Here is a 16,175-nt window from a genome sequence, read left to right as displayed (position 1 = left end):
AAATGCAGATTATAAAGCATGAATTGATTTAATGTCAAGAGCTGGAAGAACCAACCAGTTCTCATCCCACATCATCAAATACCTCTTTCAGCCTTTTCAGTCATTTCATGTCAACTTCCAGCTTTCACAGTATTAAAGTTTAGCTTCTAGCTTATCTAGCTCTGTATTTAAACTCTCAGCTTCTTTAGGTTATGCAGTTCAGCTGCCAATTCTATCAGTCTTACATTTCAGCTTTCAGGATTTTCAAGCAAAATTCATTTCAGATTTCTGCATTTTCATTAATGCTTTGCGATTTATTTCAGTTATCTGCATTCACACACATTTTCTGCAGGAAATGCAATTTCTAGTTATTATTCTTTTTCTTCTACTGTATGTTTTTTGAATCGCTTCTATTCACACATATTTGCAAATAAACACCTCATTCCAATTTTGACTTGTAAATCATATGTGTGCCATTTTGGATTTTTTTTTTTTTTTTTTTGCATACTTTTAACATTTTTTAACAACACTTTAAACATACTTTTTGCTTCTTTTGGCACATTTCACCAAATCTGCTACATGCCATATTTAGATGACCCTGAACAAAATTTATGAGTTTGTTTTGGATATTGTTCACCGTTTGTCTGTAACTGGTTACCAAAATTTTAAAGGCACTTAATGGGCCATAACTCTTCAATGCAAAATTTGATTGCAACTAAATTTGGCAATGTTGTACATTCAGCCACATTTCACAAGTGTGTAACATTTGATGCAAAATCACCAACAGGGGGTGCTACAGTAACAATATAATATGATATTTCTACAGTTCTGTTGTCTTTAATAAGATGAAACTTGGTACACAACTTCACAATGAACATGTGCATGACATATGGCACCAATACCTCCCCCTTGAGGCCATTAATAAAACACCAGCATATCTCTTAAACACATGATTCCATTACCACCGACTTTGAGTGGTATCTTCAGACATGAATCACCAACACTTCTTGCTGGGACTCTTTCAGAAGCTGGGCTGGCGAGCAGCAGCGTTGCCATGCCATTGGTCCGACAGCCAATTATTCAGAAACCCTAGTAGTTCGAAAAACTAGACCTAGTACTTAGCACTTCCCACTAGACTGAAAGCCCTTTAATGAGCACCATAGACAGGGCCACCAGCCACGGACCAATTGGCAGTCCCTGCAGCAGGAGCAGATGCAGAAATCACAAGCATTTTCTTCAGGAAATACAAATATTCATCACCATCAATATAAATATCATCATCAATATATCTCTTCCACAGAGTGATCAAACCTTTGACAAAATAATAATAACCATAAATTACTGAGTGCTTTATATTACATTCCTTTATTAGGATCTAAGCACAAAGCACATGTTTCTTGCCACATCATGACTTCAGTCTGAAAATATCATTATTCCCACTTTTTTCCATCACTCCAAATAGTCTTTCCATCTTTGTCAAGAACCAGTAAACCATCATTTGTCATAGTCAGGCGCAGTCACCAAGGGCGATGTGTCCAGGTGCCTGAGGCCCAAACCGGCTTGTTTTCTTTGGTGTACATAACCACGTTGTTGTCCTGCTGCACAATGAGTCGAAATGGGTCCCAACCATTTGTTCCTGTTGCCCAAATGGGACGCTCATCACCATCGGCAAGGATGACAAAGTTGCCGTCTTCCTGTGGGGGAAACAAATTGGACATCAATAGACAGGGAAGCTAAAATATGGTAACAATTCTGGACGGAAGCAGAAGGACACTTAGAAAATCTAAATCTAATAGTTGGTTTCAATAATCCATACTGGACTGATTTCAAAACAGCATATGAGGTTTGTCATTTTGTGCTGCAATAATCACAATATATGGAATGACAAGAATATATCTCTCATATTAAAATGATATCTGTTGTGTATTTATAGAGGGAGCTCTTTCATGTCCATATGAACATAAAATTGAACCATATAATAATTAACTGACCAAAATAAGAATATTTGTTTCCCCACCTGGAAAACAGCTTTGTATTTGCCATTTTTGCTGATGAGGAAATCCCCCATACGCAGCTCCTGGTCAGTGCTGATGTGGTCTTTACCTACGATTCTAGCAACAAAACGGTTAAAAAAGGTTTAGTGAGTCAGGTGTTTGCCAGGTGACAGACTTCACTTTTCAAAGAAATGGAAAAATCTTTCTCTTAGTGCTGAAAACTTTGTATGTTTTGGGCATCAGAACACCCAGAGATGGAGGTTAGAATTAATTTGTATTCTTTATTTGTATTGTTGGTCTTATACGGCCATACTTTCAGTGATATATAATATTATATATATATACTAAAGTATAGTACAAGCACCTCAAAACTCTAACGAAGTAGAGTTTATTTAATAAAGGCTTATACATGGAACTCAAGTACAGTATTTACTTTTTTATATAACTTTGAGCCCATGGCCCTTATCTTCAGAAAATACATTCAACATTAGCACTGAAATGTAATTGTTTCTGTGATATGCAGTATGCTTTTTATCCATTTTATGACTCTCCAATTCCAGCAATTTTAGCACAAAAAGAGCACATAAAACATCACAAGTAGTATTGCTGTTTTTGAGAAAAGCAACTGCAAAATCAAATTTTTTTGGCCACAATAATCACACACACACACACACACAAGGAAATCCTGGAGGGACTGTTCAGTTCTCTAAAGGGTAAACTGCTCTCACATAAAAAAACAAACTACACTAGATCCCTGCTTGTGTTGTATCAGCTCTCAGATGTACGTTGCTTTGGATAAAAGCTTCTGGTAAATGAAATTGTAAGTTGTAATTGTAAAAACAGCTCATCGTGTGACTTAATTAACATTAAACCATAATTAACCACAGCTCACAGAGAGCATGCAGAGCTAACGTGCTAACATCATGCAGCACATGAAATGAAATGAAATATGAATACATGAAATAAATAAACTGAGGAGAGAAATCTTTACCTGCAACTTTCTGTCACACTGCTGGTCTTCTTCTCCTGCAGGAGCAAAGTGGAGAGAAACATGAGTCAGTAGCTCCTTTTATAAAGCTTCATCCCACTTTTATCTTCTGTTTCTTTCAGTTTCAGAAACCATGTGGCTTATAGAAATCCACCAGCTTCTTTCAAACATCAGTGTGACTTTCAGTGTGTGTGAGTGTGTGTGTTGCTATGAGGGTCCAGACTTGGTGTTGAGGTTCATGTTGGGGGAAGTGGTGGTAAGTAACTAAGTACATTTACTCAAGTACTATACTTAAGTGCAATTTTTAGGTACTTGTAGTTTACTTGAGTATCTCCATGTGATGGATGTGGCCATTGGTGTAGATTTATCTTAGGATAAAATGTTTTTGTCTTTGTCTCGTTCATGTTTGTGTCTACTTTGAAACTAAAACTATTTATTTGATCATAAATATAGCATAAATGTGTATAAAATAACGCCAGTATGTGAGACTGTGTGCAACGTGTAAAATTCATAATTAACCTTAATTTAATCTCTTACCTTGTCAGGTTGGCTGCTCTGTGGTTGATCTTTAAAAGAAGAAACAAACAGTCAGTCAGTCAGTTTCCACACTGATGCCTTCTTCAGTGCAGCAGAGCTCTTGTTTGTTTTGTTTCATTTCATTAACCAGCAGACTTTATATGACAAACTGGGTTTTGTTTGACATCATTCTGTCTGTTTATCCCCATTTGTTTACTGTATTTTGTTTAAATTTGACAATATATTTAAAAGATTATAGAGGACAGCCCATTTCTTTTCTTTAATTTGCAGGAGAAAGAAAGACAGACTTGTTTTCCTATTTTAAGGACAAACCTTTCTTGAATTCCAGAGACATGGTGTGAGTGTCTCACCCCAGAACCTATACAAACTGACCTCTTTACTGGGGGTCTGACAACATGACACTGGCCAAACTCTTAGAAAACCAGCCAACCTGAGAGGTCTGCAGTGTTCATACTGGGTCAAGACATCTGATATGTATCTTGGACCTAAACCATTCAGTAAATTATGGACAAGCAGTAGTATTTTGAAGTCGATTCTCCGAGAAACTGGTAATCAGTGTTGTGATCTGAAAACTCGGAGTGCGGAGGCTTCACATAAACAACTAATTAAACATGGTTGTTTAATTTTGATGTATTTAAGTTTGCTAACTTTATCTCAAAAGCTTGGAAAAGAAGGCAAGACAGACTGTTTAATTAGTATTTACTTAGACTTTTCAGTAATATATGGTAAGCCACTGATAGTAAATTAGAATGTCTGTACTATTTAATGATGGTCTCTACATTTGAAGGTGAAAGATTTTCTTTTTCAATATATACATTGTACTCTGGTCTTGGCTTGTTGGAATTCATGGTGTCTTGTAAGCCCATGCGGGCTGGGCATATACTTGTATGTATGACACAATAATAAAAATTTAATTCATTCATTCACTAATAATTGTGTGAACTCACCTCTGTTCTCTTCTTCATGTTTGTTCCTCGGTTTGTCTACAAAGGGGCGCAGCAGGTCCTGGACCGCAGAGTCGTTCCTCGGTAATTGTTCCATTGCTTTATTGATTGCAGAGATGGACTCATCTACTCCTAAGTACTGGATGATTATTTGGGGCATCTCCTCTCTGGACCTGCCAGTCTTCACACCTTTAGGGATTTTGTCAAGACAGGAACACAACAGCATCTTCTTGTATTCTGACTCATCCAGCTCCTCCAGGATGGAGGTCAGGGCTGTTTTCCATTTACTCTCTGAAATATTTATTGACATCTCTGACAAACAAAGAGTGTGACAAAGAAAAGTGAGAAAAATAAGCCAGACCACCCTCACAAAAAACATGTTACAATATTGCAAAATACTTTTTATTCCAAATGTAGGTGAAGCTTTTCAAGACTTGTAATCCACAGAACTGTTATTTTTATTTATTAAACCCTCATTACAGCCATTGTGGTCAAATGTTGCTTTTCTGCAAACTGCTGCAGGAAATGTCTCCTCGTGAAAACTAATGTGCTTACAGTGCTTTGTTTAGTTTTGGCAGGTCTATGCTGCTTTCTGCTGGACAACACTGAAATACAAAGTAATATTTTTCAGTAGATATTTTATTTAGATTAAAGTCCCAGTTCACTGATAAAGCTGTAAAACCATTTAACAACAAAATAAGGTCCTTCCTGGGAATGTGTATCATTGTTTCACTGATTTTGGAGATGGAATCATCATTAATATATTAAGTATCTATTAATTCAAATAATAAATAAGCAGATCAAAGTGCTTTAGATAATGTAAGTAAGACAAAGTAAGTAAAGATTATTTAATGTAGCACCTTTCACAGAGCAGATCACAAAGTGCTTCAAGAAGAAGAGTAAAACTATTTTTTTTTTAAAAAGACCATAAAAATAGTGCAATATAAGATATGATAAAAGAAACAAACAATAAAACATAAGCAACAACAGACCTTAAAAACACAAAATACAAACACTAGACACTGTGAGGTGAGACAAAGGCCAGTTTGAATAAATGAGTCTTCAGCTGTTTTTTAAAGGCGTCAACAGAGACCACAGATCATATGTCTATAGGAGGAGAATTCCACAGTGTTGGAGCCACCACTTCAAAGATCACCTCTTGTTTTTATTGGAGCGCGAGGGACAACCTGTAAGTCCTGGTCAGAAGACCTAAATGACCTACTGGTGATGTAAGGATGGAGCAGGTCAGTGATGTACACAGGTGCCTGACCATGCAGGACTCTGTATGTGAAAACAAGAACCTTAAAATGAATCCTAAACTTGATGGGAAGCCAATGTAAAGAAGATTACATGGGTGTGATGTGAGTCGTCCTGCTGGACCTGGTCAACAGCCTTGCAGTAGCATTCTGGACCATTTATAGACGGTCCAGGGTAGACTTGCTGAGGCAGGTGAAAAGGGAATTGCAATAGTCCAGCCTAGATGATATAAAAGTGTGAATAATCATCTCTGGTTCAGGTTTTGATACTACAGACCTGAGTTTGGTAATGTTTCTTAGATGAAAGAAACATGAACGGGTTAGTGATCTAATATGTTGATCCAAGTGCAGCCTGATCAAATATAACACCCAGGTTTTTAAGATTAGACTGTAAGGCTGAACGTTTCAACACGTGAAATACATAGCATATTAACATTTCAACAATACGTATCATATGAAAACCTCAACAAAACATATATCAACATTTCCAAAATACGTATCATCTCAACATTTCTAAACAGAACACGGTTCGAGACCACCTCGAGACCAATGTCCACTTCCCGTTTCAACCGACAAAGGCGGGTGTTTTTAGTGAGACATCAGGACATTTGCAGCCGTTTTTCTGGCGAGAATACAGCTTTTTTTAGTGAGATGTCGTATTTATTTTATTTTTTATTTTTATTTTAAACCAAACCATGATCTTTCCCTAACCCTAACCAGACCTTAACCAAAGCGCTGTCACACTATAAAACATCATTATTAAACAGGTAGAAATGTTAATATGCTACGTTTCTAGAAATGTTGATATGATACGTATTTCACATGTTGAAACGTATATATTGAATGTTTCTGTGGTTTGCAGAAACGTTTAATGCCAACGTTTTCTTCTAGCGACTGGGTTGGATAAGGACCTCAGTCTTATCAGTTGGTACAGTTGGTAAAAAGTTGCTAACCACCCTGTCCTGGATAGCAGTCAGACAGGTTTAAAAGAGACATACAGCTGAATGTCATCAGCGTAACAGTGATAAAAGACACCTTTTAAATTTGCTAATAATTTGACTCAAGGGAACTACCTAAGATTTTTACTCTCTTATTCATGCATAATAAGATGTAACAATAAAGAACTTGAACTTGACTATTATATCTATGTTCAGATAACAGTAGTTTATTGTATGACATGTACAGTATATTTCTGAGTGTCTTCTGTCCAAACATAATTCTATTTTTGCATGTCCCTGAGGATGTAATAATCCAACAGTCCAACTCCCAGCACTTGACTTCAAAGGAGAATATTATCAGGCATAATTAAATATAGTAAAACATGCTGATAAACACACGGCTGACGGTTATCTGTGGGACAAACGATCCTCTCAAGACAAACAATGAACCCTGTTTACCTTTAAGTTCCTGTACAGCTGTAATCATGTCAATTGTGTTAAAACAGGAACACAAACAGCCAGAACATGAAGCTGTGTCTTATCTAATAGTATATTAATTTTTCAAAAGGAATGAACAAGTTGTGAGAAATATTAATACTCACTTTGTTCTTTTCTTCAACCACATCCGGACTGTTTCTTTCTTTCACATTCATGAGGTGTTAACACTTAGAGTTGCTCTCAGTGGCGGGTTTTTTTTTTTGTACATTTGAATGGCAGATACCAAATTAAATAATGTTTTAAAACCTGCTTGCCACCTTATTTATCTACATTAAATGCTAAAATATTAATATGAGGACAGATATTTCACCATCAATCTTTTACTTTTCTAACTTTGACTGTTAATCCTCATAATATCCAGTTTGGAACAGACAGCTCCCCTTTTCCAGTGAACAATGGTTCAGCCCGGTCTGAACCCTGTGTGTACTTTCACCTTCCTGTCAAACACAGTAATAACTGTAGTTTATATGTAATCAAATGTAGGAACACACTGTAAAAATACTGCAGTGTTAGCAATAAAATGTACCTACAGTTTCAAAACTAAAAGTACTTGTTATGCAAAATGACCCCTTTTAGAGTGTTATTATGTATTTTATATTATATATTATATTTGAGTTGGTCTATTTATTTATTTATATAATTTAACCTTCAATTGCATTTGTTTCTCACCTACATTTTATTTCCCTTTGGGATAAATAACATACTCTATTCATCTGTCTATCATAACATCTTAATCAGAAAAAAATATTTTAGCTGTTAGATAAATGTAGTGGAGGAAAATCTAATAGTTCCCTTTACGATGTAGTGAAGTAAAAGTATAGAGTTGCATAAAATGGAAACACTCAAAACTAAAGTCAAGTATAAATATTGCTCCAAAGTACAGACGGCTTGTGTTTTTTTTTTCTAGCCAAAAGAAAGACATAACAGTAATGTTACATAACTTGCTAACACACAGTATATGTACCTTGTGTTTAGAGCATTTGGAGAACTTAAAACTCACCTGGAAGAAAACATGAATGCTTTCAGTCTTATTTAGAACATGGGGTAGTGGCGCAGTTATGCCCTCCTATGACCGAAATGAGTATTACAACAACAAACACTTTAAAAAAATCCTGTAAATAAAAAATAAATAAATAAAAAAATCCACCTGCTATTTTCACAAAAGTAAAAAAAACTTCAAAACGTTTTTTTTCACTTGTTCTTAAGTCATAAACACAGAAGAGAAAAGAATTTAAATCAGACTTAGAAATTGGATCTTCAGAAATATTTTTTTTCTCACTTGCCTTTCAGGGCTTCTGTAAGTAAATGATTTTTATACAACAAGATACATTTTCTTCCACTAATTCATTGTCTCTTTCCGTTAAAATTATCAAAATATTAAGTGTAATCATCCTTTCACAGCACAACACCTAATTTGACCTACAAAAGGCCATTAGTCACTCAAAACATGAAATAAATGAACCAAAGAACAAAACGTTCATGTTTGTTTCAGTCTGTCAAATGATTCACATCATTTAATACTCATCAAACCATTCAGTGACCCCTCATGTCCTGTGAATTGGGGCATTGTCATCCTGGAGGAGACCACTCCCATCAGGATGGAAATGTTTCATCATAGGATAAAGCTGATCACTCACAACAACTTTGTATTGATTAGCACCTCTAAGGGGACAAGTGGACCTAAACCATGCCAGCAAAATGCCCCCCACAGCATAACAGAGCCCCCAGACCCCCTCACTGTAGGGGTCAAGCATTCAGAGCATCCAGTTTATATATATATATACATATATAGTGAACTTACATTCTCTACACAAACAGATATGAAATAATTACATGTGAAGTTTGGCAAAGTTTAGATCTTTCTCTATAAATACAATCGCACAATCAAAATTTGCAAATTTAAATGGTAGCAGCACCAACTCACGGCATCCGTACACTCTCCGACCTACAGTCGATCATAAACACTTTCAGATGTACAACCAATCATAATGTGTAAACGCAGGTCAAACAATGGTACAGTAGCACCTTCTTAAAGAATTAAAACCCCTGTAATGTTTTTAAATGTTTGGTATCTGAACACAAGTCACACATTCAGAACAATCAACTCACTCAAATGTGAGAGCCACACAGCAATCAGAACATTTTATTATAAATTTAAAAACATTTTTGACGGACCACCCTAATATAAATGTATTGTAATTGAACAGAATGGAATGAATTGGAATAAATGAAAGCTTAAACCTACTTTACATACAAACATTCTGATCACTCTGTTTTCATTTATGGTAGCTCATTTATATAAAGTCATTTGTAAAAAAAAAACATGTTGATTTAAAAAAACATGTCTGGTGAGATTTTTAAGGCCTCTGGAAGTTTGGCTTGGAATAGTAAAAATGCATATATGGTATCAAAGTTGAGGCTCATTAAGCATCCACTGTAAACTGTGAAATTTTGCTGGAAAGCTCCACAGAGAAAGAGCACTGATATAAAAGAACATTTTTGTTCAAGTATGTTTGGTCTTCTTGATGTCTCTGACCAGACATCCCTCATATTTCTCAAGGAGTTTGTAGAAGACATCTTTGACTTCTTCACCAGCTTTCAGGGCATTGTAGAGCGCCCGCATCTTTTCCTGAGATGTAGACTTAGCCCTGATGTTATCATAAGCTTCTGATTGGATGTGATTATCCAAGAGCTCATCCAAAATGGAATCAATGTTGGTCACTCTCTGGATCAGATCGACCCTATGTTCATCCACAAAGTGCTTGTCTGAGGAGAGAGGAGAAGAAAAACACAGATTGATTGGATTTGTAGATAATAAAACTGTAGACAATTTATACATTTCTTCTGAAGAGGAGTTTCATTGCAAAATGCTACAAAACAACTACTTTCGATATTTTAAGTGTATACGTCTGACATTCAGTCATTCATTCAGTCTGAAAGAATGTGATCAAATGTGATTTTGTAAAACTATCAAGTCTTAGACTTTATGATTATCTTTAAAGGAATAGATTGACATTTTAGAAAATATACTGATTTGCTTCCTTGCCAAAAGTGAGATGAGAAGATTGAAACCACTTTTGTATCTGTCCACTAAATATGAAGCTACAGCAAATCACAGACAAATGATGCTGATCCTACTGATTACTGCCGATAGATTAGAAAACGCTCCTTCTGGAGTCACATGGTCAAACAGCCTGTTTGGTTGTTTCATTTGGAGGACTTGTTGTAAATTCTACATGGTATTACCAGATTTAAAGGAATAGTTACAACATCATGACGTTTTTTGGGACATTTTTTTTCTTACTTTACTTTGATGCGTTGATCAATAGCACTCTCATGTCTGTGCGTAAGAATGGAGCTACAGCCAGGAGACTGTTAGCTCAGCTTAGCATAAAGACTGGAAACCACTAGCCTAGTTCTGTCCAAAGTTTTAAAAGAATTTACAACAAGTCCTCCAAACGAAACAACCAAATAGGTTGTTTGACCATGTGACTCCAGAAGGAGCGTTTTCTAATCTATCGGACACAATTAAAAAAAAGCCTTCTGATGCAACAATGTTGTGGTTAAACCAAGCGGCGACCTCCGGCGCTGAAAAATGAAGCCAAAAACTGCAGTTCCTTGAACGACCACTTGAGGCTCCAAAAGCGAGTCAATCCCCATAGACCCCCATGTTAAAATGCCCAACTTTACAGCAGAAATAAACATGTTTACAGCCTGGTACAAACAACGGTTTTGGTCTCTGTAGCTAATTTCTCCTTTCATGACAACTGTACGGGGGGGAATTTTTTTATAACTCATCCGTTTAAATTTTATTAAGCCGTAAAGTTCTGCATAATGAAGGACATGGCTGCTTTGAGTGACAGGTCCGCCAGCTGCTAGGTGGCTTGTTTCAGCCATTCGGCCCGCCTCTTTGCCCATTTTTGATTGGCTGGGAGTTAGGCAGCGTCACGCACTGCCGAGATGGCGACGGCCGGAGCGGCTCACTTTGAGCTTCAAAGCCGCTCTTCAGAAACCAACGGGTGACGTCACGGTAACTACGTCCATGTTTTTATACAGTCTATGGGTTAAAACTACGGTAGTTAATTTCTGCCGCTAGGTGTCTCAATCAAAACAATAACAAAAGATGGAGTGTGATGATGTTGTGAGGTAGCGTGGGATCATGGGAGTTGTTGTCTTCATTGTTAAACAACCAGCTTCTTCGAGTTAGGATTACTTCAGTGTTCATCGTTCAGGATGTTTTTACCAGGAGCCGAATTATCCACAGAGGTCTCCTCCTCTCCAGAACAAACGTACACAGGGATTAAAACCGGTAAAATAATTGAATAAAGCAGTTTCACATAAAAAAAAAATCAATGTGTCTCTGGCGATGTTCGGCAGGACATCCAGGAAGGGCTGCTAGCCGAACTGCTGCTAACGTAACGCTCAGCTTATTTCTCTGATAACTTGATATATGATGATGAAAATCCTTCATCTGATTAAAAGATATAATTAAAAACAACTGAGATCTAAAAAGTTTATCATGAAAATGTGGCTTAAAACTGAATAAAAGTCCATTTAGTAACATTTGGGATAATGTAAGTACACAACTCAACAACATATATAACATAGGTCTAGTTGTTTTTAGACATCTCAAAGCTATAATATGTAATTATTCCACATTAAAATGTCTAAATACAACTAGACCTATGTTATATATGTTGTTGTACTTACATTATCCCAAATGTTACTTTTAATCAAAGTAACGGACCGTTTCATTTGGTCGCCTGTCGATGACGTCATACCTCCTCTACCAAAGAGTAAACAGGCATCAGATGCATACGGCGGCGCTGTGTTTGTCCGCTACAATGGCGTCTACCAAAGAGTAACTTACACACATACAAGATAATACATCGGCGTTGTGGTTGTTCCACACAAACTGTTATAAATGGACTTTTATTCAGTTTTAAGACACATTTTCATGATAAATTTAGGTGGTTTTTAACTATATCTTTTAGCCGGAAGAAGGATTTTAGTCATTGGACGTCTGGATCTTAAGTTATCAGAGAAATAAACTGGACAAACGTTAGCAGCAGCTCGGCTAACAGCCCCTCCAGGAAGTCCGGTGGTCATCGTCGGAGAAACACTGATTTTTTAGGTGAAACAGTTTTATTCAGTGTTTTTACCTGTAATCTCCGGGTCCGTTTGTTCTGGAGAGGAGGAGACCTCTGCGGGCAAAAACATCCTGAATGATGAACACTGGAGTAATCCTATCCCGGTGAAGCTGGTTATTTAACAATGAAGACAACAACTCCCATGATCCCTTGCTACTTCACACCGTCATCACACTCTGTCTTTTGTTATTGTTTTGATTGAGACCCCTAGCGGCTGAAATAACATATTGTGCGTTTAATGCAGAATAGTTACATATTATAACTTTAAGGTCTGGTTAGGTTTAGAGAAAGATCATGGTTTGGGTTAAAATGATCTCTTTGTTAAGGTTAGAGAAACATGATGTGGGTTAAAGTTACTACTTCCTTAAAGTTAGGTGACCCTCGTCGTCATGGCTACAATAATAACCACAGGGTTATGGTTAGGGGACGATCGTAATCACTCTTTTTAAAACACTGTCCCGATTTCCAGTTGGAGACGGGTTGGGAAAGTCCACTGTTTGGGTGATACCATCCACCCAGCCCACCGTCTCCACATAAATATTTGTCATCTGAACTGCACCACTGCTCCGGGTCAGAATTACTACGACCACTAGATGGCAGCTGTCGCTACTAACTGTGTTGTTTTTGGGCGACTGACATTACGACCTGTTGAGTCGTTTTTCTTGGGTGGACAGACTCAGAATTTAAGATTGACTATGGTTTTCTTTCATAACTGTTGATCATGTTCTAGATATCCAACCATGTAGTAAATAAGTTAGTAGGTTGTATTGTCAGATTCTGGGTTTCTAATCAATCTGAACACCATGGTGGAGGAATCTGCTGCAAAATCAATTCAATTAAAATAACCAATTGAAAGCAATTAACACCAACCTCCTGCCATTGTTTTTCCACCAGTTGCTCCAGCGGAGGGACCTGCAGCTGAAACACATTAAGGGAAAATTAAAATTGCTTACTAAATGTAACTCAGGCAAGTTTGTTTTGCACTTTTCTGTTTTTCTATACACACAGAAAAAATAGCTTTCTTTTAGACTATAGTTAATTAATCGATTAGTCAATCGACAAAAAATAATTGCCTACAATTTTGATAATTGATTAAATTGTTTTGATTCATATATAAATGCCAAAATTCTCTGATTCCTTAACAGTAAACTGAATATCTTTGGGTTGTGGACAGAACAAGATATTTGAAGACGTATCTTGTGCTCTGGGAAATAATAATTGACATTTTCCACCATTTTCTTACATACCAAATAACTAAACAATAAATCGAGAAAAGAATCGACAGATTCACCGATAATGAAAAATAAACGTTAGTTGTAGCCTTAATCTTAACTCTATGCTGCAACTTGTGTGATGTAGTAACTCCTCTAACATGTTCACACTAATACTCGGATCAGATCTTGTTCCACAGTGTTTTATTTTTTGTTTTATTATTTTATGCTTAGGGTTCAGTCCAGGGTACATTCACTGTTGGCGAGTATAAAGCTCAATATGAAATTCAAGAGCAACGCCACACATCTTCTACACTAACTCATCTCTAATTTGTCATGTTAAAACAAACAAAAACACAACTCACTGCCACTGAACCAGGTTTTGAGGATTGTCCACGTGTCTCCTCAACTGTAAAAATAAGGAGACACAATGTTAAATTACAGTAAAAAATATATAATGTCAAGAGGAATATGACTTGATGATGTCTGCCTCTCCGCATAGTGAAGGGTAATCTCCACAGACAGCCATTCAAATCATACAAACGTTCCAGTGTTTATATATTGTGAACCTGTTAATGGTATCTATAATGCTTGATCAAGGTCACCACTGCTTTCTGATTCATAACAGGCATCTTTCTGTTGACTGACAGGCAGAGGAAACTTGTCTATAGAGAAACCAGAAAGCTCGTAGTGAAACTACTCATTATAGATCCTGTAAACAGCATGAAGTCTGTGTGATTTAAACAGCTGCCTGCGGAAATTTCACTTAATAAAGCAAACTACTGAAAAAAAACAACCAGACATGGTGAGGCCTGTCACAGGTGTGTCTGTAACAGCATAAAGTTGAAAATGTCAAGGTTCAAGTTAATGTTCATGAACATGTATATCCATGTCAGTTGCCCTCTGGTAAATATATCGCTGCATTCATATTTCACTCATGTAGATTTGCCTTCGTGCAACAGGAAGTGAGTGACACATAGGCCGTGTTTACACCTGGTATTAATCACAAGTGGACAGCTGTGAATACAGGTGTGAACGCACCCAAGACGCATTGAGGACGGATTGAGATCCGATCACTAAGACCACCTCCGGAGGTGGTCTGGGCCACATGTGGTCACATTCTTTTAGCAGTGTAAACGCAATGCATCCTGGGCCACACTGAAGGATCACCTACTCAACTGACGTCCTCTATTTTCCGGCAGACTAGACACAGGATCCTCCGTACAAAGCTGTTCAACTTGCTTGATAACAGGATAAACTATTTTTTCATGTGAATTAAAAACGTAATCCACCTCCCGTTTTTCTAGTTTTTCTCGTTCCCCTAACAGGTTTCACTCTTCATATCCACAGTTAGAATAGAAATTAAACCATTAACTTTTCGCTTGACTACGTAGCTGGATAGTTTCCTCTGTCCTGTCAAGTTGATAACGACAGTTTTTAGTTTTGCTGGTCGACATAATGAACTCAGGACAGTTTGAACCTGGACTGTGTGTGTAACAGCTGATCTACTGGATGTGTAGAAGAATACAGAACATTAATTAACATTAGATCCTGTCAGCGTGTCAGAGATTTAAATAATCAATCAAGTTATGCTTCATGTGTATTTTATGCATAAACAGTGTCTCTGAATGGAGATCGCTGCATCTCTCTCTCTCTCTCCCGACGCGGAATATTTATTTATATCCTGAATATTTATCCTGTTATCAAACGACTTGAACTCAGTTTTGGATGAATGACGAACAAATTTGGTCTTTGAAAATGGAAATAATGTCCGTGTTTATTTGCACATAGAGCGGGGAAGTGAGATCTGCATGTTAATACCAGGTATAAACAGGACCATAGTTCATCAAATATACACACATTCTCAAATACATCATCTCCAGCGCCACGTAGTGCAAACACAGGGATAAAAAACTGAATCATTCACACAGTGTCTCATAATCCTGATGATCAGAGCCTGTCAACAGTGACTGTAATAGTGACACCACGGCTGATGCTCCTTCCGACGCGCCAAAGTTGAAAAAGGGCTCGTTTATCGCTGCTTGAAACTTTAATTTAGTGTTAATAAGCAACGTGTTGTTATAAATATTAAATACTCACTTTCTCCTTCTCTTCAACCACAGCCGGACTGTTCACCTCTTTCTTTCCTCTTTCATGGGATGTTTCCGTTTGGCTGCAGTCGGAAAATCCCGCCTTCACTTGACCTGGATGGAAAACATAACGAGGTCCGGGACAGATGTGGACAGATGTGTGCGGGAGAATTCAAATAGACTTGGAGAATCCGACGCTGGACGACGTCTTTATACGAACAGCGTTCGTTTGTATGTATTAATGACTGTTTTGTCTGTTCTTGAATGTTCTATCTATATACCGGATTTCCCTGTTTATGTGTGAACTGGTATGTCAATAAAGATGTTGGAAGGGGAGAAAAACGTGGTGAAACTACAATATTCTGGAGATGGACTACAAATATGTATATATAATATAATATATGAACTTGAACACCACGATGAAAAATATTACCTCATTACCAAGGTCGGGATTTAATTTTAATAAAAGGAATATGAGCTACCAGTCACAAAACTGAAAGGAAATGATCATAGTGAGAATCTTACTGTATGAAAATAAATGTTAAATGTATGCAAGACAGACAGAACATGATACTACTGTACATAACATC

The 16,175-nt window shown here is 37.0% G+C and overlaps 1 protein-coding gene and 1 long non-coding RNA gene across 2 annotated transcripts; both read right to left on the bottom strand.

Moving 5' to 3' along the window:
• LOC137196154 (uncharacterized) lies at positions 1-7,355 on the bottom strand. Its single transcript, XM_067608978.1, has 6 exons — positions 7,239-7,355; positions 4,446-4,754; positions 3,499-3,527; positions 2,965-2,999; positions 1,997-2,090; positions 1-1,673 (listed from the first exon to the last, which is right to left on the bottom strand). Exons 2-6 carry the CDS (start codon positions 4,750-4,752, stop codon positions 1,497-1,499), a joined length of 642 nt encoding a protein of 213 aa, XP_067465079.1. The 5' UTR covers positions 4,753-4,754; positions 7,239-7,355; the 3' UTR covers positions 1-1,496.
• Positions 7,356-13,153: 5,798 nt separating this feature from the next.
• Positions 13,154-15,881, bottom strand: LOC137196153 (uncharacterized). Its single transcript, XR_010931221.1, has 3 exons — positions 15,596-15,881; positions 13,861-13,904; positions 13,154-13,202 (listed from the first exon to the last, which is right to left on the bottom strand). It is a non-coding gene; the product is annotated as an uncharacterized lncRNA (long non-coding RNA).
• Between the last annotated feature and the right edge of the window lie 294 nt (positions 15,882-16,175).

Source organism: Thunnus thynnus, chromosome 13, assembly GCF_963924715.1.
Source record: "Thunnus thynnus chromosome 13, fThuThy2.1, whole genome shotgun sequence".
In the NCBI taxonomy this organism is placed as follows: domain Eukaryota; kingdom Metazoa; phylum Chordata; class Actinopteri; order Scombriformes; family Scombridae; genus Thunnus; species Thunnus thynnus.
The sequence above is the reverse complement of the archived record's forward strand: the minus strand, read 5'-3'. Positions and strand labels throughout refer to the sequence as shown.